Raw genomic sequence first — 26987 nt, 5'->3', positions numbered from 1 at the left:
TCATCAACTCAGCATTATTTCAGAACTTCTGTTTTGTGTGAGTGCTGAGACCTAGAAAGCTTTGGGAAGTAACTTTAGAAAGCACAGCTCTTTTCTATAACACCCATAATATAAAAGATAGAATTTGAAGTATCTATTGGAAAGTTCATTTGTAAAACTTTAATTTTCAGATTGAATTTATTTAGGTTGCACTGGAAAATAACAGAAAAACAAATGCCAATGAAGTTGGATCAAGTGTTTTCCTTACCAGTGAGGAGGATAATTCTGAAACAGAAATGATTGGTTACAGTACAAATATATATCTACACATCAATTAATAAACTAACATTTTTATTGGTGTAAACAAACTGAATGGGACAAATTTCCATCTTTTGCAAAAGACAGATGTTGTAAAATTTTGAAAAATAAATTCTCTCAAGCCATTTTAGGAATGCAACATTGTTTGAACTTTGCAAAACAATAAAGCAAGTAAAATGAATAATCTGTAAGAAGATTACCGAATAACACTCACTTATGTAAAAAGCATTCTTTGGCTAATTCAATCTGCAGTGTTCCACCTTTCCACTTTGATTTATTCAGGATTGACATACCTAGAATCATAAACATCACTTTAAAAATGTTGAGATTCAGCACCTTAACATAGTTAACAGTGGATATGGAACAGCTGACAAAAAGTAATCCTGCCCAGTTTAGTCTACATGAGAATTTGATTTTCTTCTTTATAATTTCTGATGAAATGCTTTTCAGTTAATATGAACAATGAACACAAAGACAATTAACTCAGTTTCTACAGATAATTTGCTGTGCACGAGAGACAAATGTTTGCCCACACGCCGTGAAGCCATCAAATGATTTGATAAACAGTAAAATTAATTATTTTACATGCAATTGACTACCTTTTTAAAAAAGAGTGAACAAAATTTGTAAGAGAGATCTGTACATAAGGTAACCTGTAAGAGAGTATTTAAAGAAAATTGAAAGATACTGTCTACTTACATCGTTTTAATTCAGCTTCTGAGGTACTGATATTAACATAACCAAAGGTCTTCAGAGGATTTCCTGAAAAAGATTTTATAATTGCTAATAGTTAAGTTTGAGAATATGATACATATAAAAAAAATTTAAAAAAGGCAGTTATTTTATAATACATGCTGTTTTACTAAATCTGATAGATACAAGACTGAAGCAAATATTAACTCCAGCTTCCTGGTTGAGAATGTCTCATTCTTGACTGAATTATCAATTTGGGTATTTCATTTATGCAATATTCATCCAGTAGAGATGGAAGTGAGGGGAAGAAAGGAAAGAAAGAAAATCTATGAGGATGTAACTTGGAGTAAAAAAATTCTTCAGTCCAGAATTTGAGGATGCACTCATTGCTAAACTTGAAGAAAGTTAACCAGAAAGATCTAGTGATCTCTGTGGCGTGTATTTCATTTTCACGGACATTAATTTGAATCTAGTGCCAAGTCAGAGAATCTTTTGGTCATCAACAGCAGTGATATCATCAAGCAGGGTTAGCAACCAATCAGACTTAAATATTTTCACAGACAGCAATCTAAGAAACCTCACTGATTATTCAAAGTTTTACAGAGCTGAAATAAAGGTTGGGGTGGCAAACCCTGATGCTTTCTGCTTTCACAACTGGAAAATCTGGGCCACTAAATTCAAATTCATTGAGTTACCTGCAACATTCAAAGATGGGGGAAATTAGGGCTGGCTAAAAATACAGACTTGCCAGCCACACACATACATCCCATGAAAGAATAAAAAAAACTTCTCTAGCAAGTTGATCTCGCTTGACCGAATATCCCAGCTGATTTTTCAGTGTGGAACTTGCACTAGAAAATTGTGGCTTTTAGGGGAGAAAATAGTAAATTTAATAAAAGGATGCAAATGGAACAGGATAGGGGATAGAGAGAGACATTACAATTACAAATTAAGTCGCTAGATGGAACAAACGTGTATATCCAAACTGCTATCGCGCTGAGCTTAGCAAGGAACATTAATATTACCTTCGCTATCTTTCCTGATCACGATATCCACATCCTTCACAGCTCCAAATGTGTTAAATCTTTCTTTAATTTCGCTTTCAGAAATCGTGTGATGCAATCCTCCAACAAACAAACGCTTCAAACTTTTGGTTGTCTCCATTTTGTGGTTTGTTGCATCACTTTAATTGGATAATGTCAATTACTCCTGTGATGAAAAAGTCAAAAATACTTTAATTTTCAATAAAGTAACAAAATTAAGTATCATTTATTAACTACGCACAGCTTTTATTGGATCATTCAAAATGTATAAACAGAACCAGTATATCCAACAAATTACTCAAATTTTTCTTCACGATTTACAAATATTCAAGTTTTTTTTTGTAATTTAAGGCCATGGAATGCAAAATGAATATTCCACAATAAGGGAAAAAGAAATAAATGGCATCAAAGTAAAGTCAAAAAAAGCTTAAGAAATCATTAAAAGCAGAGGTATTTGCACAAGGAACTGAAGATAATAGTGAGACAATTTGCATTTACATAGCAGCTCGCATAGCATACTAAAATGTTCCAAGGAACTTCAAAGAAGAGTTATTAAAACAAAATGTGACACTGAGCCACAAAGAGATATAAGAGCAAGTAGTCAAAAACTTGATCAAAGAGATAGGCTTTAAGCAAGGTCTTAAAAGAAAGGTAGATAAAAAAGTGAAGAAGTTTAAGGAATAAATTTCAGAATTTAAAGCTTAGACAGCTGAAATATAACTGAAAAGAAAATCTGGGACTTGCAAGAAACCAAGAATTTGAAAATTTTAAATTTGAGATGTTGCCAGATTGAGAGCCACTGCAGGTTAACAAGCACACAATGGATGAATGAGATTTTTTGTGAGGTAAGGCAGAGTTATGGGTGACCTCAAATTTACGGACATTAGAAGCTAGTCAAGAATTGGAATTTTCTGCTCATCCAGTACCATAGTACAGATGGTAAGGTAGATTGGATAACGTTTGCATACATGTAGAACCTGACATTGTATTTTTGGATTATATCGTTGAGGGGATAACATGTAAATAAGAAAAGGTCCTTGGGCTACTCCAGAGTTAATAGTGTGGGAGTGGGAACAGGAGTCATGAAGATGATGCTCTGGCTATGATTAGATAAATAAGACTGAAACCAGGGTTAGGCAGCTGGAAATGAAGAGACATAGGATGGGGATCGGTCACATGGCCAACTGTATCAAAGCATGCACTCAGGTTGAGGAGGGATAATCTACCATGGTCACAATCACCTAAAATGGCATTTGTAACTTTGATTCAAGCAGTTTCAGTGATGGGACAGGGATGGAAACTGGATTGAAAGAGTTCAAACCTGTGAGTCCCAGGAAAGATCAGCAAGGATTTGGGAAGCAAGACTAGGTTTAATGATGTGAGGGGAACAAATGGAGGCAGTGGCAGAGGGGAAATAAAGGAGAAATGAGAAAAAGATTTGAGTTCAAGTCTAAGGCAGGGGACTTTGGGCAAGTTTGACTTGGTGGGGTCGGGAAAGGGAGGGAAATGGTAGAGGCAGTTGAATAGATGATGGTATCCCTGGTGATAAAGTAGTCCATGAGTTCCTCATTCTTGCTGTAGGAGATGAGAATGGAGGTGTCAGGAAAGAGAGGACGGTCACCAATTCAGTGATGCACTTCCTTGTATCATCTAATCATAAGAACATAAGGAATAGGAGCACAGTAGGCCATTCAGCCCTTCTGGCTCGCTCTGCCATTGAATGGGATCATGGCTGATCTTCTCCTTCAATGTCATTGGGATGTCATGAAATTGAGGATGGTGCTATATAAATTCTAATCTTGTTTCCTTCTCTTTGTAACCATGAATATACCCCAAATTCACTGGAAGGTATCTGAGGCTGTTAATTTTATTATTTAACAGTATTAGAAACATCCTGCTCCCACGAATGTCTCTGTCATTCGACGCTAAAACCGACATGAGCTTCAGGTATCATCCAGGATATTAAGTTAAATTAGAGGTGGGACTATTTTCAAATGAACTATAATTGTGTTACTTACAGAATAAGCATGTAGTCAGTAATTACAGTATCAAAATGCATTTCCCACATAAAATTGGGCAACATGGGAAATATTTTTTGTTGCCTCTAGATTAGGTAATGACAAATGAAAATGAAGATGCACGCTTAATAGGAAGATTAAGTTTAACTTTAATCTTAAGTATACTTTTAAATAAAATTCCTTGCCTGCCTCATTACACATTGAAATAAATTTGAGCTATGTTCTGCTGTATTGAGATCTGGTGTTCATGTACAGCTAACTTTACCACTTCAGACTCCCTCTAGTGGACTAATGCGATAAATGGTGAAACTATACAATGTACAGGAAAAACAACTTTTAGCTACTGCTATTTTTGAATGAGAGAACACTTGGAAACCATTAAACATACATTTTCACAATTGATTTTGCAAGTGATGACATAAGAGCAAAATGGATTTTTTTTCTGTATCATAATCAAGAATTTACAAAGGGGAAAGTAAGCTTGATAATCTGTTGGTATTCTGTGAGGTTGCATATAGCAGGGTGGATATTGGAGTACCAACGGATGTCGGGTCTTTAGATCTTCAAAAAGCGTTCAATAAAAGTTACACACAAGAGGTTATTTCACAAAATTAGGCTCATTAGAACAGGTAGTAGGAATAAATGGGCCATTTTTGGGTCAGCAGGTTTTAACTAGTTGTGTACCACATAGATCGCTGATTGGACTTCAATTATCTACAACTGATATTAATGACTCAGTAAAAGGGACAGAATGTAACGTACCCAAGTCTCTTGGTGTTACAAAGCTAGTATGAAAGCAAACCATCAAGAAGCTGTAAAGCAATATAACCAGGTTACAGGAGTGGGCAAGAATGTGACAGATGGAATATATTCTGGATCATTCTGAAGCTATCCATTTGATACAAAATATAGAAAAGCAGACTTTTTTTAAAAAATGGTGAGACTATAAAATGTTGGGAGATGAAACCTGGTGCACAGAAAGTTAACATGCAGCTACAGCAAGCAAATAGTAGAGCAAATCTTTTGTTAGTCTTTAAATGAAGGGATTAGAGACAATCATAACCATTACACCTGCACTACTGCGTACAGTTTTGGTCTTTTTATCTAATAGAGAATATATTAGTCTAAAAGCACGTGCAACATAGGTTTATTAGACTGATTCCTGGTATGAGGGAGATTGTCCTATGAAGAGAGATGGTATAGATTAACCCTATATTCTCTGGAATTTAGAAGAATGGTTACATTGAACCATATAAAATTCTTAAAGTGTTTGACAACGTAGATGCTTTCTCTGGCTGGCCAGGTCTAGAACAAGGAGTCACAGAACCCTACTTAGGACTGAGGTATGGAGAAATTTCTTCAATCCAAGGGTTGCGACTCTGTTCTACAGAGCTGAGAAGGCTTGATTGTTGAACATATATAAAACCAGGATTATAAGATTTTTGGATACCAAGTGAAATAGAAACAGTAATGGAGGTTGGAGTTGAGGAAGATCAGCTAGGATCTGAATTGTGGAAAAGGCACTGAGGGCCATATGGCTTATTCCTGCTCCTATGTCTTACATCCAGAAGCAATAATTACGTGAACAGGCTTTTTTCAATTACAGGCACTGCAGGTAATTTGAGTCATTTTCTTCCCGCAAGAGCTCCTGGATAACGAGGTATAAATTCTCACTAACTCAATGCCACTCCATACGGTGCATTCACCTACAAAACCATAATGACAACCTCAAAATGCTTCTAATGCTATATTTATAAGGAATGCAAATCTAGTTTTTAGCACATTAAGTTCCATCAGAAAGTAGAATGGTTCAAGTATAAGAAAATCCATAGCTGTAGATCAGTAATTTGTCCCATTTGATATCAAAATCTCTATTTATGAGGTGGGTGTAGTTGTACCAATAATAGCTGAAAGCAAATTGATCTCAGTAAAATACATATTATTTGGAAGACATTTCTAGACAAGAGCAGGAACATTAAATGAAAAGATATCATGGAACAAAAAGAAAAGTGAATGGTTGAGTGTAAATGCCAGAATATTGAATAGCTCCGTCCCAAAGCAAAAACATGAAAAGCAAGATACAAACTGGCACATAACCAAAAGGATCACAATAGAGGAAAATTCAGAGTTTGAAATGGTCAGACTCAGTGAAGGCTGTCAAGTGCCTTATCAGAAGATCAGGTGATATTCCATGAGTTTACATTGAGACTGAGAGAGTGAGGCAATGAATTAAAATGGCAAGCAACCAGAAGCTCAGGGTCCTGCTTGCAAACTGTGTGGAGGTATTCTGCTAACCGCGCTGCATATTTCCACCTCCCTTTTGTTCTGAAGGTATCAATCTGTTTGTTTGAAGGTTTGTTCAATCTGTATTTGAATTGAAACATGAACTCTGTTTCTCTCTTTGCAGGCTGCCAAACCTGCTGTGTTTCCAGTATTTTGTTTTTATTTCATATTCTCGGTACTTTGCTTTTAGATTTAGACTTATTTTCTCTTTTACCCCTAGTATTGAAGTACTGGTTGCTCTTGACAAGCTGAGATGGGGGGGCCACATTGTCCGCACGCCCGACACAAGACTCCCTAAACAAGTGTTCTACTCTGAGCTCCGTAATGGTAAATGCCTCACTAGGATGGCAGAGGAAATACTACAAGGACAGTCTGAAAGCCTCCCTAAATAAGTGTAACAGTCCCACGCCCATGTGGGAAGAGTTTGTGCGTTCTCGGGTATCCTCGATCCGGAGGGACTGCCAAAGAAGATTTCTCGTATTTTACTGAATTACGTTGGCTTCGTTGATTGCGACTATGCATTGGTTACACAGGTCGAACACTGTGCCCAAGACACTTCTCTCTTTCAGCTTCCTCGTTCGATCATGAAGTAGGAACACTTTATAATGTCCAGACTTTATATTTGGCTGCATTAAATTTAACGTGTTGGACCCAAGCTACTGGATTCATGTTGGCGAACTCATAAATAGCCAATCTCCCGGAGGTTTCCTCTCCTATTATCGTACACAGAGAGAAAAAAATCGACTGAATAGTTGGGAACATTCCAAGTGTCAAGGCCAGGTTGTAAAATCAAAAGGCCGTGCGATTTGACGGTCCAAGTTTGCTTACATTGCTCCCTAATTAGTGTTAACTAAACCCTTAAGCTTTCTTAAAATTACTTTTATAAATTAAAAATCTTCCACCCTGTTTATGTGAATAAAAATGAGAAAATTCAAACACAAGAAGCCTTTTCCCTAAAGCTTCACCCCATGCACCGGATCACTCACGTTACCATAGTTTACGGTCCGTCCCCAGTTATCATCCCTCACAGTCCTGTGCAACCGCTTCAGTTCCGCCAAGTGAAGAGAAGTGGAGAAAGACTCAGACTGTGAATGTTATTAAGCGAGATGACAACTAGCAAGCGCCGTTCGTGGTATTATTATCATTAATGATACATGCGGTATTAAAAAAAAAGATTTTTTGGGGGGACACGAAAACAAAACACATTGCCCGTCGACGTGGGGACCATTCGAGGGTGTCGCACTGAAAAGGAAAGGCTGCGAGCTTAACAAATTCATAGCAAGGGGGGTGGGCTAGGATCACAATAAAAATAACGTTGCGGGATTTTACCCACAGTTACAGTGTTCGCGCGAAAAGTAAAATAACTGGATGATGTTGACTCATTGAAGTAAATTGTTTGCGACCTCACAGCGCTGTGGTGAAGGTACAACCGTTCCTCCGCTGCCGGGAGTTCACCCGCGGCTGACTGACACCTGGACGAGTCTCGAGCCAGTACCTCACGCTCCGGATTTGAATAGTGCCGCGCGCGGTTTTAGTCACTCTCCGCCTTGAGTTTACAGCAGCGGATCTCCCGGGAACTAAGGTTAAAACAGTGAATTGATGTTGACTGTTGTTTTTTTTGAGGGGCGAGGGTGAGTGGAATGGTCCCACTGCCATTTTGCAATGCGATTTATTACCTCTGATGTGGGGATGCTGGCGTTAGAATAGGGTGGGCACGGTAAGAAGTCTCACAACACCAGGTTAAAGTCCAACAGGTTTATTTGGAATCACAAGCTTTTGGAGTGCTGCTCCTTCATCATTCGGATGGTGGAGGCTCATCTGATGAAGGAGCACTGCCCTAAAAGCTCATGATACCAAATAAACCTGTTGGATTTTTAACCTGTTATTGTGAGATTTGTTATCTCCGCGTGTCCATGATTTTATAGCATAGCCAGGATTGCACTTCTTGACATTGTGGAAATTCGATCCGGGCCAGGTAGGGGGCACGAAACAAGCGTTAACAGATGAGCCGTGTGTCCAGGGCAGCTGTCTGACGTTAAATTATATTGACCACAATTCATATTATTGGCAGTTCTGCCAACAGTTTTAAAGTTTATTCAATTCATTAGTGTTGAAAGTGACTTACTGCATTGAAATTACTCTGAAAATCCCCAAGTCACCACATTTCGGGTACACTGTGGGAAAATTTAGCATGGCCAATGCACCTAACTAGCATGTCTTTTAGACTGTGGGAGGAAACCAGAGCACCCGGAGAAAATGCACACTGACATGGGGAGAATGGGCAGACTCTGCGCAGGCAGTGACCCAAGCCGGGAAAGGAACCCAGATCCCTGGCACTGTGAGGCAGCAGTGCTAACCACTGTGCCAGTATCCTAACCCTATATAGGCTGCTTCTACTTCCTTCCCAAAATTCATAAACAGGACTGTCCAGTAGGCCCATCATGTCAGCCCATTCCTGCCTCATTGAACTATCTTGACTCCATCCTCCTCTTGTCCAGTCCCCACCTATTTCTGTGATTCCCCGAATGCCTATGTCATACCAACGTAACCACAGTATTGTGTCCAGTTCTGTTTGCCAAACTTTAGGGAGGAGCTGAAGGTTGGGAGAAATTGGAGAGAAAATTTATGATAATGGTTTCAGATAAGTTCAATTTTGGCTACACTGTTGGATTGGAGAAGACGTTTTTGTGTATAATAGTAATGATTACCAAATGGCATGTACTTTTCAGTAAAAACATTTGCACGCTGAAGGCTATGCTTAAATTTAAGATGCCTTAAAGTGCTTTATAAAGAAAGTATTAGTTTGTTGAAGGCTATATTAGAAAGATTTATATTTAGAAAGATCTAGCTAAATTTAAAGTGATATTCAAAAGAGGACAGGGATGTCACGGATTTGAGGGATTGAATGATGCAGCAATATGAATAGTAGGTAGAAGGGTTGTACAGGAAGTTGGAGTATCCAAGTAGCAAAGTTTTCGAAGCTATGGGAAGTTTGAAAGCAAGCAAAGGTATGTTGGGGATTGGCAAACAAAGGTATGTCTATTGACACAAGGGTGAAGGACTGGTGGAACTTGGCTACATTGAATGTGATTAACTGTGTTTTGAACAAATGGAGCTTGCAAAGAGTAGATAATGGATGCTATGCCAACAAAAGCATTGTTGGGATAATTGATTCTGGACATGGAAATCAAAGAACATAGCAGTATGAGCAGAGACCATTTGGCACCTTAAGCATGCTCTGCCAGTCAGTATGATCATGGTTGATCCTTTATCTCAACACCATACTCCTGTTCTTTCCCCATTCCCCTTGACACCTTTTATTGTCCAGAAACCTACTTATTTCCTTTGTGTATAAAACAAAGAACTCAGCTGGTCAAGCAATACCTACATAGAGAGAAACAGTTGCAATTTCACGTTGCTGATTTTTAACAGAACAGCAAAAGGTTGGAGACACCAAAAGGTTTGAGCAAGTAGTGAAGTAGGGAAAGGGAGCAGGAAGGAAAAGTTCTTATTTCTCACCATTTAAATTCTACTCGCTGATTGTCCACACTAATATTGCCCAAAACTGATAAGTCATAGTGAGATCTGTGACTGTCATAGAGACGCAGGGAAAGGGGAGAATGAAAGAACTAAAAGGAAGATCTGTACTTGCTTAAAATCTGTTACTTCCTTACCATTTTGCAGTTCTGATAGAAGATCTTTAAACTGAAATGTTAACATTGTTTCCCTTTTCCTAGCTCATGCCTGCATGTTCTTTTTTCTAAAGTTCAGATTTACAACATCCATAGTATTTTGTTTTGTTCTGTGATGATGACTTGATAGAAGCTATAGGAAAATATCAGCATCTAGAGTACATGAAAGCTGACCATATGTTTTTGGATGATGGTTGTAGGGGAAGCATAGCAATAAGGATGAGGACATGGTTAGAAATGAATCCTTGAGTTGACGTTGTGGGGGTGGAAGGAGAAACTGTCTGGAGGTGCACGTTAGCCAGATTGGTTGGAATGATTTACATATTTGGTAATGCTAAAGAACAGTTTTGAAGAATGTCGTAGCCAATGATGTCAAATGTTATAGTGAAAGAATTGGGAGCTACCACTGTCACAGAGAATCTTGATCATAATTTATTAGTCTTTGACAATATTGGAGTTATGAAGTGGACAGACAGAAATTCCATTGGTGGAATTTAAAGGGGAGAAATGGGTATAAGTCTCCAAGGTAGTGACGTGCTCATGAAACTTGAAAGAAAGGAAGAATAGAAACATAAAAGCTGGATTGAGAAATAGCATCTTTCACAATCACAGGATGCCCCAAAGGGTTTTACTACCAAAGATGAATGCTTGAATAGTAATCCCTGTTCAAATGTAGACGAAACAGCAGCCAATTTATAACAAAACTCCCACAAACTGCAAACTGACAAAGACTAGATAATTGCTTCTAGGAATATTGGTTGAGGGATATTTATAGGCCAGGTAACTGGGGGGAAATCCTCTGTTGTTCAGATACCATGAGGGGATCTTTTACTCCAACTGAGCGAAGTTACAGGGATTTTTAAATGTTAGTTTACAGAATATCAGAATTGTTGGCGGGATCAGCATTTAGTGTCCATCCCTAATTGGGCTTGAGGAGGTGATAATGAGCCACTTGCTTTTAAAATTACTGTTCTCCATGGGGTGTCCATACTTCAGTTAGAGAGCTCCAGATTTTGACCCAGACACACAAAAGAATGGCAATATTGTTTCAATTCAGGGCATTTACAGGTGGTGATGTTCCTTTGCATTTTGGGTTTGGAAAAGGCTGTCCAAGTATCCTTGGTGAGTTGCTAAGTGTACCTTCTCTATGATGTTTACTGCTGCCACCATGTGCCTGAGGTGAATGTTTCAAGTGGTGGAAAGGGTGCCAATCAAGTAGGCTGCTTTATCCTAGATGTTTTTGGGCTTTTTGAGTGTTGTAGGAGCTACACTTATCCAAGCAGGTAGAGAGTATTCCATCACACAATTTGTGCCTCTATATGATGGACAAACTTTCAAGATTCAGGAAATGGTTTACTCATTGCAAGATACTTACAGTAATGTTGATTGAGGAATAAACATTGGCCAAGACATGGAGAGTCCCAAGCTCTGTCTAGTTTTTTTATTTAGTCATATTTAGGATGTGGGCTAAACCAACAATTGTTACCTATCCTTAAGTGTGCTTGAGAAGGCAGTGGTGAACTGCATTCTTGAACCACTATGATCATTGTGGTGTAGATATACCCACGGTGCTGTTAGGGAGGGAGTTCCAGGATTTTGACCCAGCAACATTGAAGGAATGGAGATATAGTTCCAAGTCAGGATGGTCTGTGGCTTGGAGGGTAACTTCTCCCTGGTGGTGTTCCTATGCGTCTGCTACACAATCCTAGATTTGACCTCCTAGATGATAGAAACTGTGGCTTTGGAAGGTGCTGTCTGAGGAGCTTTGGTGAGTTCCTGCAGTGCATCTTGTAGATAGTACGTGCTGCTGCAATTGTGTATTGGTGGTGCAGAGAGTGAATGTTTGTGGAAGGGGTGCCAATCAAGAGGGCTACTTTGTCTTGAATGATGTCAAACTTCTTGAGCATTGTTGGAGCTGCATTCATCCAGGCAAGTGAAGAATATTCTACTATACTTGTGACTTGGGCCTTGTTGATGGTGGACAGTCTTTGGGGAGTCGGGAGAGAGTTACTCCCTGCAGGATTGCTAGCCTTTGACCTGCTCTGGGCGGCAGGGTGGCACAGTGGTTAGCACTGCTGCCTCACAGTGCCAGGGACCTATGTTCGATTCTGGCTTGGGCCACTGTTTAGAGTCTGCACATGGTCCCTGTATCTGCATGGCTTTCCTCCAGGTGCTCCAGTTGCCACCCACAGTCCGAAAGACGTGCTGACTAGGTACATTGGCCATGCTAAGTCCTTCCTCATTGCACCCAAACAGGTGCCAGAGTTTGGCAACTAGGGTTGCCACACTCTGGCAGTAACTTCATTGCAGTGTTAATGTAAGCCTATTTGTGACCCTAATAAATTAACTTTAAACTCTTGTAGCCACACTATTTATATGGACAGTCCAGTTTAGTAACACCCAGGATGCTGACAATGGAGGATTTAGATATGGTAATGCCGTTGAATATCAAAGGGTGATGGTTAGATCTCCTCGGTGGAGATGGTCATTGCATGGCACCTGTGTGGTACGAATGTTACTTGCTACTTGTTATACTTGTGTTCACCAAGAGGGCAGTAGGAAGCCTCAATTTATTAGAAGGGCAGCACGTATGATAGTGCTGCACTCCTTCAGGACTGCATTGAAGTGTTAGATTTGCATTATGTGCTGAAGCTTCTGGAATGATACTCAAACTTTCTGACTTGGTTTCTGAGAGCTACATTGAGCTAAGCCTGACTACTACTCAGGCTTCTCTAACATTACTTCGTTTACTGAATAGTGTAATCTTGTGTCATTTTAGTAGTGAATTCATGGACCAATTGCTGGATCAGATCTATGAAGATGAGATCCATTCACTGCAAGAAGAGATTAGAACCCTGGAGCAACAAGCCAAAAGCAGTGACATTTATTCAGGAGAGTTTTTGAAAACCATGTAAGTGACAAGAAGACAAATTTCAAAAGCATTTCTTCTTTTGAATCAGGAAACTAAATTCAGTTTTTTTGCTAATTAATTTGTAACTTATATGATTTTTGTGATGTGCATCTTTGTTCATTTTGTAAATATACATAATGAGAAAGTTGAGGTGAATGGATTTCTGGGACGTATTAAACATAGAAAATAGGTGCAGGAGAAAGCCATTCGGCCCCTTTTGCCTGCACCACTATTCAAAGTATCCCACTCCCACTTTCTCTCTGTACCCCTTGACCCTTTAGCTACAAGGATACATCCAGCCCCCTCTTGAACATATCTAATGAACTGGCCCCAACTGCTTTCTGTAGTAGAGAACTGTATTGTCTGCTGTTGGTTGGTAAACAGTATAGGAATGCCAAAAATCAAAGTAGAAAGGGGATTCGAAACCATGGAAAAAACTCTCTTATTCATTGGAATGGCCCTGATGTTACTATGACTGAACATGGGGTAGATTGCTGCATTCTTCTCTACCCACTGCTTGCATGGTCTTCTTTCCAGCATCTTCACTTAAGTCCCCAGTCTCACCACCCTGCCACTCTGCTCTCACCTCTGACCTTCAAATTCACTCCTCTGCCTTTAAGTCCTCTCCTCAGTGCCTCTGTGCTCTTGGACCCTGTCCCTCCCCAGGTTGGCCCTTCACCAACAAATCTCTTGACCCCCACCTGGCTGTTGCCTTTGTTGCTTGTACCTGTCCTCTCTGGCTCCTATCGTTCTGCCCTTCTCACAATTCTCTCCTTTTGACTGCCTTTCCCTGGCCTCCACCTCTTGTCTGCCCTGTCCCCATCTGTCAGCTGCCTCTTCCCTACCTTTCTTCCACCCTGTTCCCACCTACCAGCCACCACTCCCCTGGGCCGCCCCTCCCCAGTCCCCGCCTGCAGCCTCCTTGGCCTCCCCTCGGCTGTCCCTCCCCGGGTCCCCGTTTCTGGGCTGTCCGCTACCGCCCCTGCATGGCTAACCACTGTTCTTATTTTTCCCATAGTGAAGTTCCTTGCATGTTTTCCAACACCATTTTGTTGCTGACCTGAAGCCATGGAACCATATAATCCCGAAAGTGCACACCCCCTTGCTTTTCGCAAGAATTAATGGAGTTAAGCTACTTCACGCAATGCTCACCCCGACTGCTGTTTGTGCTCATCAGTTTTAAAGTTTGGTTATAATGTCTTTAGTTTGAGTATTTGCTTTCATATATTTCTTGTCTTTTTCATTGTTTTCTTCAGGGATATGCAAAGAGAGAAGTTCAGCGCACAAAATCCTCAATCATGGAAATGCTCATGTACTGATCTGGAATCACAGCTTGAACAAACTGAATCTCAGGTTACATTGCTAACCCAGTTAACTGGCATTGCCTTCACGAAATGTACCGTGACAGTAGTGGGAAAAGGTAAATTTATAAATGCTTGGTTCCCAGATGATAAGAGCCCAAAAAAACCATTCCTCTCCCAGATATATGGGAGATGGTGGCAGAGTGCTACTATCATGAGTAATCCAGGGACCCAGGGTAATGCTCTGGGTTCTGGGTTTGAATCTCACTATGGCAGATGGTGAAATTTGAACTGAATGAAAATAAATCTGGAATTAAAAGCCTAATGATGATTGTGAAACGATTGTCAATTGTCGTTTAAAAAAAACCCCACCTGGTTAGCTAATGCCCTTTAGGGAAGGAAATCTGCCATCTTTACCTGGTCTGGCCTACATGTGACTCTAGACCCTCAGCAATGTGTTGACTCTTAACTACCCTCTGAAATGGCTTAGCAAGCCACTAAGTTCAAGGGCAGTTAGGGATGGGCAATAAGTTCTGGCCCAGCCAGCAATGTCCACATCCTCTGAATGAATGAATAAAAAGGAATGAGTGGAGTTCCAAGCCAGAAGGAAGGAGGTTTTGCAGTTGGAAAACATTGTGAGCATAAAGCAATGGGATGACTAGTGAAATAAAATTTTACAGGTCTGTATTTGTCCTTCAGGTGTACAGTTTTTGTCAGTTGTGATGAGACAGTGTCAGAGACATAGAAGAGGAAAACTGAGCAACAACACATCATTACCTATGGTGATGGAGAGAGTCCACCAAAATACATGTCATCAAGGAAGATTTTGGAAAGTAAGGCAGTTGCATCTGGAGCTCTCAAATGGTGTGCTTTCTTCCTGATGACAGACTGAGGAATAGGTACATAAACTATTGGAAAAGAATGAATAGTAAGAAGTCTCACAACACCAGGTTAAAGTTCAACAGGTTTATTTGGTAGTACCAAATAAACCTGTTGAACTTTAACCTGGTGTTGTGAGGCTTCTTACTATTGTGCTTAGCCCAGTCCAATGCTGGCATCTCCAGACCAAAGAAGAAATAGCCAGATGTAATGGTTCATGTTGATTTAATGGCCTGTACAGATTCAGAAGGAGCTGTTGAAGAGGCTGTTTGAGAAGTTATTGCTCTACATTGAAGTGTGCTGTCTCATGGGTATCAATATTCAGACAACTCCTGGAGCTACGCATTGGATCAGTTAGATTTATAAACGTTAACACTTGATTGTTGAAGGGAGGATTTAGATTTGTAATTCTGGGTGAGGGGCACTCACCAAAGCTGGGATTAGTGTGCGTGTATTTGCAAAGATGATAAATAGCACAGTAATTGAAAAAATGGTGAGTTAGTGGAAGGAATAAGAAAATAAACGCAATGAAAGATAGATAATGTGGTATGGTGCATACATATGAATACTAATAATTTAAAACAGAACGTCTGAATCTGACAAACTATTGTCATAACCAGATTCTGATCTTGTAGGAATCCTGGAACCATGTTTAAATTCCTCCAGTACAGTAAGTGTCTTTATACAGTAAGTATAAATACAGTAAGTGTCTTTAATCTCTCAGGTAAACTTCTGCAGAAATTTTAATACGTCTGATACTATCGGTTTTGGCTTTTCATGTTGCTTTTGGTATCAGCATCGGGTTACTGGTCTGAGTTATAACGTAACCTATATGCAACAAATGGAATGGAGCAGTTAATCTAACTTATTAACAACACCATTTATTTATATAGCACCTTTCGGGTAATAAACTGTCCCAACATAGTCAAACAAAATGTGACACAAAACCATTTAACATATTGCGGCAGATGACCCAAAGTATGGTCAAAGAAATAGGTTTTAAGAAGCATCTTGAAGGAGTAAGGAGATGTTTGGGGACAGAACACCAGAGATTAAAATCTTGGCAGATAAGGGTAGATGTGGCTGCCACTGATGGAACAATTTAAAATTTAGGATGTTCAGAATTGGAGGAGTGCAGATGTTTAAATTACTAGACTGGATGATGATGGGATCTGTCTGTGTTATAACATTAATTCTTTTAAAGACACTGGAATCCAATATTATAATTGATGTTCTGCAGAAACGTATAAATTAAATATATAAGTTAAACTTATGCAACGTTTCTGAGTTGAAATCAAATGTAGGTGAAATGGGGAGGTGGTTTTGCTGGCAGAGGATAATTGAGCCAAGATGTGCAGATTGGTTGTTCGTAACTATATCCAGCACAAAGAAAGATGGTTGTGATTGTTGGAGGCCAATCATCTCAGCCCAAGACATCGTTGCAGGATTTTACAGAGAAACAGAGAAGATAGGAGCAGGAGGAAGCCATTTGGCCCTTTGAGCCTGCTCCACCATTCATTACAATCATGGCTGATCCCAACACAATAGTCTAATCCTGCTTTTTCCTCATAACCTTTGATCCCATTGGCCCCAAGTGCTATGTCCAGTTGCCTCTTGAATAAATTCAATGTTTTGGCATCAACTACTTCCTGTGATAATGAATTCCACAGGCTCACCACTCTTTGGGTGAAGAAATGACTCCTCACTTCTGACCTAAATGGTCTACCCTGAATCGTCAGACTGTGACCCCCTGGTTCTGGACTCCCCCATCGTTGGGAATATCCTCCCTGCATTTATTCTGTCCAGTCCTGTTAGAATTTCATATGTCTCTATGAGATCCCTCCTCATTCGTCTGAACTCTAGCGAAAATAGTCCTAACCTAATCCATCTCTCCTCATACATCAGTCCTGCCATCCCCGGAATCAGCCTGGTAAACCTTCGCTGCACTCCCTTGAGAGCAAGAACATCCTTCCTCAGAAAAGGAGACCAAAACTGCACACAATACTCTAGGTGAGGCCTCACCAGGGCCCTGTATAATTGCAACAATACGTCCCTGCTCCTGTACTCGAACGGTCTCACAATGAAGGCCAACATACCATTTGCCTTCTTTACTGCCTGCTGCACCTACATGCTTACCTTCAGTGACTGGTGGGCACTCACTGCTCACTCCCCTCTCCCAATTTACAGCCATTCAGGTAATAATCTGCCTTCTTGCTTTTGCTTCCAAAGTGAATAACCTCACACTTATTCAAATTATACTACATCTGTCCTTGATTTGCCCACTGACTCAACCTATCCACATCATTCTGAAGAACATCTACATCCTTGTCACAGTTCACCCTTCCACCCAACTTGGTGTCATCCGCAAACTTGGAGATATTGCATTTTGTTCCCTCATCCAAATCACTAATGTATATGGTGAATAGCTGGAGTCCCAGCAGGATCCCTGTGGCACCCCACTAGTTATTGCCTGCCAATTTGAAAAGCACCCATTAATTCTTACTCTTTGTTTCCTCTTTGCCAACCAGTTTTCTATCCATAGAACATAGAACACTACAGCACAAACAGGCCCTTCGGCCCACGAGTTGCGCCGATCACATCAACACCTACCAACCTACAGACCTATCTATAACCCTCAATCTCATTAAACCCCATATACTCATCCAGAAGTCTTTTAAAAGACCCCAGCGAGTTCGCCTCCACTACCACTGACGGCAGCCAATTCCATTCACTCACCAACCTCTGAGTGAAAAACTTACCCCTAACATCACTTCTGAACTTCCCTCCTTGCACCTTAAATCTGTGTCCTCTCGTAGCAACCATTTCAACCTGGGGAAATAGCCTCTGAGAGTCCACCCTATCTATTCCTCTCAACATTTTGTAAACTTCTATCAGGTCGCCTCTCAACCTTTGTCTCTCCAGGGAAAAGAGTCCCAGCTCCCTCAACCTAACTTCATAAGGCATGCCTCCCAGTCCAGGCAACATCCTTGTAAATCTCCTCTGTACCCTCTCAATAGCTTCTACATCTTTCCTATAGTGAGGCGACCAGAACTGCGCACAATACTCTAAATGAGGCCTGACAAGGGTCTTATAAAGTTGCAGCATTACCTCCCGACTCCTAAACTCAATCCCTCGATTAATGAATCTCAATACACTTTTCCCAGTCCCATGCACTTTAATCTTGCACGATAATCTCTTGTACGGGACTTTGTCAAACACTTTCTGAAAGTCCAAATATACCACATCGACTGGTTTCCCCCTTGTCAACTCTACTAGTTACATCTTTAAAGAATTCCAACAGATTTGTCAAGCATGATTTCCCCTTCGTAAGTCCATGCTGACTCTGTCCGATCTGCCACTGCTTTCTCAATGCTCTGCTTTGAAGTCCTTGATAATGGATTCAAGAATTTTCTCCACTACCGATGTTAAGAATCATTAGAACCTTACAGTGCAGAAAGAGGCCCTTCGGCCCATCGAGTCTGCACCGAACACAATCTCACCCAAGCCCTACCCCCATATCCCTACATATTTTACCCACTAATCCCTCTAACCAATGCATCTCAGAATACTAAGGGACAATTTTTTAACATGGCCAATCAACCAAACTTGCACATCTTTGGACTGTGGGAGGAAACCGGAGTACCCGGAGAATGTGCAAACTCCAGACAGACAGTGACCTGAGCCGGGAATCAAACCCAGGTCCCTGGAGCTGTGAAGCAGCAGTGCTAACCACTGTGCTACCGTGCCGCCCCATTGTGCTACCATGCCACCTCTTACTGGTTAATAATTAAGCTGACTGGTTTATAATTTCCTGTTTTCTCTCTACCTCCCTTTTTGAATATTGGAGTAACATTAGCTGCCCTCCAATCTGCAGGGACTGTTCCAGAGTCTATAGAGCCCTGGAAGAGGACCAATAATGCATCCACTATTTCTAGAGCCACTTCTTTAAATACTCTAAAATGTAGATTATCAGGCCCTGGGGATTTATCCGCCTTCAATCCCATCAATTTTCCCTGTACCATTTCTCTGCTAAAATTGATCTCCCCCAGTTCTTCCCTCTCACCAAATCTTGCATTCTCCAACATTTGTGGCATTTGATTTGTATCCTCTTTTGTGAAGACAGAACCAAAGTATGTATTCGGTTGCTCAGCCATTTCTTTGCCCCTATTATACGTTCTCCCGTTTCTGTCTGTCGGAGACCTATATTTGTCTCCACTAACCTCTTTCTCTTCACATATCTATAGGAACTCTTAGTATCCGCCTTTACACATATCTATAGAAATTGTTAGTGTCAGTCTTTATGTTCCTTGCAAGCTTACTTTCGTACTGTATTTTCCCTTTCTTAATCAATCCCTGTCAGGCTAATATCCTTTGTTACACCTTCAGCTGTTTTGTCTTTGACCTTTCATCATGAGGTCAAAACTGGTGGATGTTTGCTGATGATTGCATGTGTTGAAGCATGATACTGAAGCAATCTGTGACCATAAGTACAAGAGCTGGGCAATATTCAGGTCTGAGCTGATAAGTGGCAAGCAACAGTTGTGTCACACAGATACTCGGCAATGACTATCTCTGATGCTGGTGAGACTTGTGGATCTGTACCTGCATTCTAGGGTCTTAAAAGAAGTGGTTGCAGAGATGCAGGAAGCAGTAGCTGTAATGTATTTGAATTTCAAAAAGCATTCAGTACAGTGCCACATGTAGGGTAACTACAGAAGTAAAGAGCAAATGATAATGAGATGAGGTCTCAGCATGGATAGAGGACTGACTAACAGAATGCTGCGGTACAAAGGGACCTGGGTGAGCTTTTACATGATCACAAAAGGCAGCTTGCAATTAAGAAGACAAACAAAATGAAATGTTGCCCTTTATTATAAGAGTGGTGGGAGTATGAAATTAGGGAGTTTCTGCTATAATTGCACTCTGCTTATTCTGTTACAGCTACAGCTTGTTCCCTGTTAGTTAGAGGGAACCTAGAATGAGGAGGGACAGTCCAAAAATGAGGTGTCTACAATTTAAGATGGAGATGAGGTGGAATTTCTTCTCTCAAAGGGTCATTGATGTTTGCAATTCTCTCCCCTATCGGGCAGTGGTGGTTGGGTCATTGAATATATTCAAGGCGTATTCAAGACAGATTTTTGATTGACAAGGCAGTAGAGAATTATAGGCAGCAGATGAAAACAGAATTAAGGCCACATCAGTTCAGCCATAATCTTAATTGACTAGCGGAGCAGGCTAGACGGGCCAAATGCCCGACTATCAATCCTATTTCTTATGTTCTTCTTATGTATCTCCAGGAGAAATCTAACCACCTTCCCATGATAATCAATGGTATTACCATCACTGACCCCTGTCAGCCCAACCGTCAATATCCTAAGGGCATTGACCAGAAACTTAACTTGATCTGCTGCTCAAATACTGTGGTTACAAGAATAGGTTAGAGATTGGGAATTCTGTGGTATCTCACTCTCTGACACCCAAAGCGTATCCACTTTGCATGGCACAGGTCAGGAGTTTGATGGAATACTCTCCACTTGTCTGGATGAGTGCAGCTCCAACAAGATTCAAGAAGCTCAACATCATCTAGGACAAAGCAGCCCAGTTGATTGGCACTCCATCTACCACCTTCAACATTCCTTTCACCATGATACACAGTAGCAGTATGTGTACCATGTATAAAATGTGCTGCAACAACTTGCCAAGGCTTTGACAGAGCCTTCCAAATCTTAACCCCGGTCTCCTAGATGGACAGACAGCAGATGCATGGGAGTACTACCACCTGCAAGTTCTACTCTAAGCCAGTTCCTGACTTGGAGTTATACCACTGTTCTTTCAGCATCAGAGCATCAAGTATTGGAACTTGCTTTTCAGCAGCACTGTAGATATGCCTACACCAGACGGACTACATGAATTCAAGAAGACAGCCGCTCACCATCACCTCCTCCTTGTGGGCAATTAGGGATGAGCAATAACCATGCCAGTGACTTCCACATCCCATGAAAGAATAAACAAAATTAGTTCCCATTTTCAAGTCAGAAATGTTGTCGTTATTTCCTTTTTATATTCCTTTGTTCACATTTATGATGGAGGTTGCCTACGTGATTCTTAAAATGCTGTAAATTTTCTCTCCCACTCATGGAGGTACTGCAGTTAAAGCACTGGTGGGTTAATGTAATTACAGGAAAGCAAACTTGTACAGACAATTTCATTATAAATGGTGACATAAGATTTTATAATGTCAAAAGTTGAGAAGTGTGTAAAGATGTAAGATTTTTCATATTTAAGTTATCTGAGTTGTCAGCAGAAAATTGCATTTCTGTTTGTGAAAATCCAGATAACTGATCTGTAACTGAAATTCAGTTAGCTCAAATTCAAGCTCAAACTGCAGTGAATGACTGTAGCCTGACAGTCTGTACTGTTTTGCTTGCTCATTACCTGGAAATAAATTAAACAGAAATTACTAATGGGCAAACAATAAGCATGTTCAGATTTCAAAAAGTCTCTGCTGTCTGCACTGAGGTGGCCAATAGAATTTATTTACGTTAACTGAAACATTTGCTTCTTCAATTAGAAATAAAATAAAATTCCAAATTTTGTCATGTCCTCGAAGATGTTTTTGAATAGATATTCAATGAGAATTTGAGAATGAATAAGTGGAAATAGCAAGATAGTTAAAATAAGGATTTTTTAATTCATTAAAATGCCCCCTGTGCCTTTTTATTCAACTAATGCATTAGCCTTTATTTACTGAACATTGCCAAGTTACTTTTCAGTTGTTTATTGCTACTGAATGCAGAAACAATTTACAAAATGCAATACATTCCATTTGTATAATGCCATGCTTACATTTTCTTTGTTTTGCATGGTATATTGATAATTGAGTTTTTCAAGCAATTTGCTTTTTTTTCCTGTCGTCGCAGCAGTACATTGAAATACATTAGGCTGTAAGTGACATGCAATTTTATGTAACCACTTTGGTCATTGTTCTAGTCAAGAATTTCTGAAAAGTTGGACCTGTTGTATCAACAGGCTGATAAATGTACTAAGTTATCCTTTCACCTCTGGAACAAGGTGTAGATGCCAAGTCAGATTATGAGATCAAGAACTTCACTGCAAAGCCATAAGAGCTTTATCTGAAATGGTAGTCTCATTTGTTCCTTGTAAACTATTTCATTATCTTGTATGAATCAGCAACAACCTTTTAATCTTGCCAAACAAAGGTGTGTTTGCTGATGGGAAGTAGAATTGTCTTATTGTTACAGCAGGTGAGCTTCCAAGGGCATCTGGAGGGGGATCTTCCTTGGCTTTGCATTGAATCAACTCTATGCCATTTCTGATTTTGTACCGAATGCAAAGTTGCAAATTTATGTCCCAAAATATTGGAATAAAAACAGCTATTCTTGGTATGGTATGAATATCTGCTTATATTTATGCTCTAACAATCTATTTCATTCTGTTTAATTTGTTTCCAGGTAATGAGCAAGCAAAACAGTACAGACTGTCAGGCTATAGTCATTCGCTGCAGTTTGAGCTTGAATTTGAGCTAACTGAAATTCAGGTATGTAAATTATACAGTCAAAATTCAAGTACAAGAGTAGTGTAAAACAGGCTTTCATGAATTTACCCTGATTGAAATTTAATGTAACGTAATTAGTTGAATTGCAGAATTGTTATGATGCAGAAGGGGGCCATTCAACTCATTGTGTTGGCACCTGCTCTCCAAATGAGCATTATGACTTAGTGCCATTCCTCTGCCATTTCTCCTCCATACTCATGCATATTGTTTCCATTCAAATAATCATCTAATACCCTCTTGAGTGTCTCAATTCTACCTTTCTCCACCACACTGTTCATTCCTGGAACCATTCTTGTAAACCTCTTCTGCACTCTTTCCAATGTGTTCACATCCTGCCAATGGTGTAGCATCCAGAACTGTATGCAATACTCCAACTGAGAGTCTAGTAGCTTGTATAAGTTCATCATAACCTCCTTGTTCTTGAACCCTTACGCTGCTATGAATAAAGCCCAGGATACTATACGCTTTACTAACTGCTCTGTCCACTTGTCCTGCCACCTTTAATGATCTATGCATGTATATCCAGAACTTGCTGCACCCCTAGTCAAACTGGTCCAGTGCAGGTACAACACTGTCATTTACCCAGCAAAATGGAAAGTTGCCTAGGTATGTCCTAAACACAGGAAATAGAAATCCAGCCCAGCCAATTACAACCCCATCAGTCTGCTCTCGATTTACAGTAAAGCGATGGAAGGAGTCATCAATAGAGCTATCAAAGGGCACTTAGTCAACAAAAGCCTACTCAAGAAGGCTCAGTTTGGGTTCCGCCAGGGTTACTCAGCTCCTGACTTCACTACAGCCTTGGTTCAAACATAGACAAAAGAGCTGAACGCCAGAGGTGAAATGAGAGTGACTGCCCTTAGACAGCAAGGCAGATTTTACTAAATATGGCATCCAGGAGCCCTAGCAAAACTGGAGTCAATAGGAATCAAGGGAAAACCCTACGCTGGTTGGAATCATGTTTGGCACAAAGAAAGATGGTTGTGGTTGGTGGAGGTTAATCATCTAACTCCAGAACATCACTGCAGGAGCTCCTAAGAAAGAAGTCTTACAACACCAGGTTAAAATCCAACAGGTTTATTTGGTATCACAAGCTTTCGGAGCTCAGGTGAGTGAAGCGGTGGATTCACAAACACGACATATATAGACAGAGACTCAATTGCAAGATGGTGGTTGGAATACGAGTCTTTACAGGTAATCAAGTCTCTATAGGTGCAGACAATGAGAGTGGAATAATCACAGCTTAAAGAAGTGTGAGTTGTTTCAAGCCAGAAAAGTAATAGGATTTTGTAAACCTAAACCAAGTGGTGGGGGTTACATGTAGTGTGACATCAACCCAAGATCCCGGTTGAGGCCACCCTCATGCGTGCGGAGCTTGGCTATCAGTTTCTGCTTGGCAATTCTGCATTGTCATGTGTCTTGAAGGCCGCCTTGGAGAACACTTACCCGAAGATCGGAGGCTGAATGACCTTGATTGCTGAAGTGTTCCCCAGCAGGAAGGGAGCACTCCTGTCTGGTTTTTGTCGCGTGGTGTCCATTCATCGGTTGTCATAGCGTCTGCATGTTTCTTGCCAATATACCATGCCTTGGGACATACTTTCCTGCAGCGTTTGAGGTAGACGACATTGGCCAAGTCGTATGAGTATGTATTGTGTACTTGGTGGGTGGTATTCTCATGTGTGATGGTGGTATCTGTCGATGATGTGGTACGTTTTGCAGAGGTTGCTGTGGCAGGATTGTGTTATGTTGTGGTCGTTGTTCTCTTGAACGTGACTCGTGACAACAGGATATGGTGCTCAACTCATCAATCAACAGTTCCAACGCGCCACAGCGAAAAACTGCACTAACCTCCCCAGAAAACAAACAGGGGACACGACTGACAGAGTACCCTTTGTTGTCCAGTACTTTCCGGAGTGGAGAAACTATGACATCATCTTCGGAGCCTTCAACATGTCATTGGTGAAGATGAACATCTCGGTAAGGCATCCCCACTTGCCTTCAAACAACTGCGCAAACTCAAAACAGATCAAAAGCAAGGGTAGCAATATCAACCCCTGGGGAACACCAATGCAAACCTTTGTCCAGACAGAAAAATATCCTTTGACTGTTACTCTCTGTTTTTGATCATTCAGCCAATTTTGTATACATGTTGCTACTGCCCTTTTATTCCATGAGCTATAACTTTCCTTGTTTCTATTGTGTGACACTATCAAATGCCTTTTGAAAGTCCATGTACACCACAACAACAGCATTGCCCTCTCTGACCTTTCGGGTTATCTCTTCAAAAAACTCCAGCAAGTTATTAAAATATGATTTTTAGAAATCTGTGCTGGCTCTCTCTAATCAACACATTTTTCCATGTGACTAATAATTCTATCCTGAACAATTGTTTTAGAAGCTTCACGGTGAATTGTGACCTGTCTTGTTACTGCTTTATCATAAAATCAAGTTGTAATCTCTACCAGTATGTGGCATAAATTGTCCTATGTGTAGATATAGGATAATTTTAACAGTGTAAAAACGCTTTGATTAGATGCTAAGTTAAGTTTAATATCTATTGTAGTATTATTGTTTGCATATCATTATACAGTAACTCTCAACCATGGGACAGGTGGAAAAGATCTAATGGTCTCTTTTCTTTCTTGAGTTACCACCTGATTTGCAGTAAACAGGATAAAACCTGATCTAAAAGCTACTAACTCAAATCCAGCATGGGCAAAACTATTGAGTATCTCTGATGGTTCACATTTCACAATGGTTCACGTATTACATGCTGACATTCCCCTCTGTCAAACAGAATAGTTTGAAGTTAGCCAGAACTCCTAATTGAATATTGCAAGAGTCAAACTTTGCTTACTCACTTCATATAGTACTGTAGAAAATAATGCTGTTGCAACTTACTACTGAACCACCTTTCAGACAGATTTCCCTTTGGAAATCTGCACTTTGTGGCCATTTGCAATACAGGATTTTAATACAACAAATTCTTAGTTATGATAGAGCTAGGAGTGATTGATATATATATTTTATGCTATATATAATCTGTTTTTCTCTGCTTTTCATGCATTTTCCCTATGTGTCTTCACACTCTTATAGTGTGAATGTCCTCTATAAAATATTTCTGATAACAAAAGGATTTAGATCTGGGTTTGCCATTCAAGTATGTTTATTGTTTGAATGGAACAGATCCTTTCCTTTCAAGAACTTTAAAAGTGTCTCCTATTAGGAACTGAACCTCTCTACTGTTGATACTGGAACCTTCCGTCTAGCTCAGAGTATTTATCCAATCCTTTACTGCGTTAATTGAACAGCTTAGTAGTAATTGTGATGGTGAAATGTGCTGCCTCTCTAGTAATAAAATTTTAGTCATATATGGGTATGCTCTTTTACAAAAGTTGGAAACAATAAGTGCTGGAAAAAAGACGAATACTGATTCTGTGTCCAGTGACTGGAAGAGAAGACCATCTAGCTATTTGTTTTGGAATAGGATTATGTGCAAGAGGAAAGGTGCTTTTTGGAGTCTCAAGTCCCACATAATTTGGACTAATTCAATCTTAAACAAGAAGGAATAAACTATAATTGGATGGGTTGATGAGTAATTTAATTTTTAAGTAATTTCCAGTAGATGGCAGTATTTGCTTGAGTGTAAGTCTATATGTTAAAATATTACTGGAGCTTGTTGCTCATTATTCAATGAATCAGCTATGTACCATTTTGTAGTGTTTCTATTACTAGGTCATTGGGATAATTACAGTATTTCAGTTTCAAATTGTGATTATGTCTTCATTTAATGTAAATTGTGTTCTTGATCATTATATTTGTTTATGTGTTATGACATTTATGTCTCTTTAAAGTTTGGGATGGAGAGATAGACATTGGTTAGAAATACATAGGTGTGCAGGAGTGTTGAATTGTGATTAGCTCTGTGGTTGTAATAGTCTAACAGTATGTTCTTCTCATGATGTGTAAATACTGAATGGAATTAGAAAATAATGGGAAGGGATCATAGGATTTAATTGAAAGGATGCAATAGCTAGATTTATAGATGTGATTGGGAAGCTGGTTATAGGTTAATGGAGATTAGTTATAACATGCATGTTTACAGGAATTTTATATTGAATTAGTTACACAAGTTAATTCTTGAAGACATGTTAGAAACGTAGAGTCCCTACAGTGCAGAAGAAAGCCATTTGGCCCATTGTGTCTGCACCGACCACAATCCTACCCAGGCCCCATCCCCGCAACCTCACACACGTACCCTGTTAAACCCTCTGACAATAGGGTCAATTTAGCA

The 26987-nt window shown here is 40.0% G+C and overlaps 2 protein-coding genes across 6 annotated transcripts in view; one reads left to right on the top strand and one right to left on the bottom strand.

The window, feature by feature from the left end:
* The window catches only part of nol8 (nucleolar protein 8), a 49862-nt gene extending 42450 nt beyond the window's left edge, over positions 1–7412 (bottom strand). For 2 of the 4 annotated variants that reach the window (XM_080181791.1, XM_080181794.1), the window contains exons 1-4: positions 7321–7398; positions 2016–2199; positions 997–1059; positions 512–590 (exon numbers count right to left, since the gene is read on the bottom strand). In XM_080181791.1, the coding sequence (XP_080037917.1) occupies positions 512–590; positions 997–1059; positions 2016–2154 (281 nt within the window). In that variant the 5' untranslated portion in view covers positions 2155–2199; positions 7321–7398. Of the gene's footprint in view, positions 1–511; positions 591–996; positions 1060–2015; positions 2200–6548; positions 7235–7320 lie in introns of those variants that run through there. The other 2 variants (XM_080181792.1, XM_080181793.1) reach the window with 2 other exon arrangements.
* The window catches only part of cenpp (centromere protein P), a 253450-nt gene continuing 233868 nt past the window's right edge, over positions 7406–26987 (top strand). Inside the window, exons 1-4 of one of the 2 annotated variants that reach the window (XM_080181798.1) lie at positions 7406–7466; positions 12806–12937; positions 14194–14357; positions 22590–22675. In XM_080181798.1, the coding sequence (XP_080037924.1) occupies positions 7426–7466; positions 12806–12937; positions 14194–14357; positions 22590–22675 (423 nt within the window). In that variant the 5' untranslated portion in view covers positions 7406–7425. Of the gene's footprint in view, positions 7467–7584; positions 7917–12805; positions 12938–14193; positions 14358–22589; positions 22676–26987 lie in introns of those variants that run through there. The other variant, XM_080181799.1, reaches the window with a different exon arrangement.

This window comes from Carcharhinus amblyrhynchos, chromosome 3, assembly GCF_965287045.1.
Source record: "Carcharhinus amblyrhynchos chromosome 3, sCarAmb.v2.hapA, whole genome shotgun sequence".
Lineage (NCBI taxonomy): Eukaryota > Metazoa > Chordata > Chondrichthyes > Carcharhiniformes > Carcharhinidae > Carcharhinus > Carcharhinus amblyrhynchos.
The sequence above is the reverse complement of the archived record's forward strand: the minus strand, read 5'-3'. Positions and strand labels throughout refer to the sequence as shown.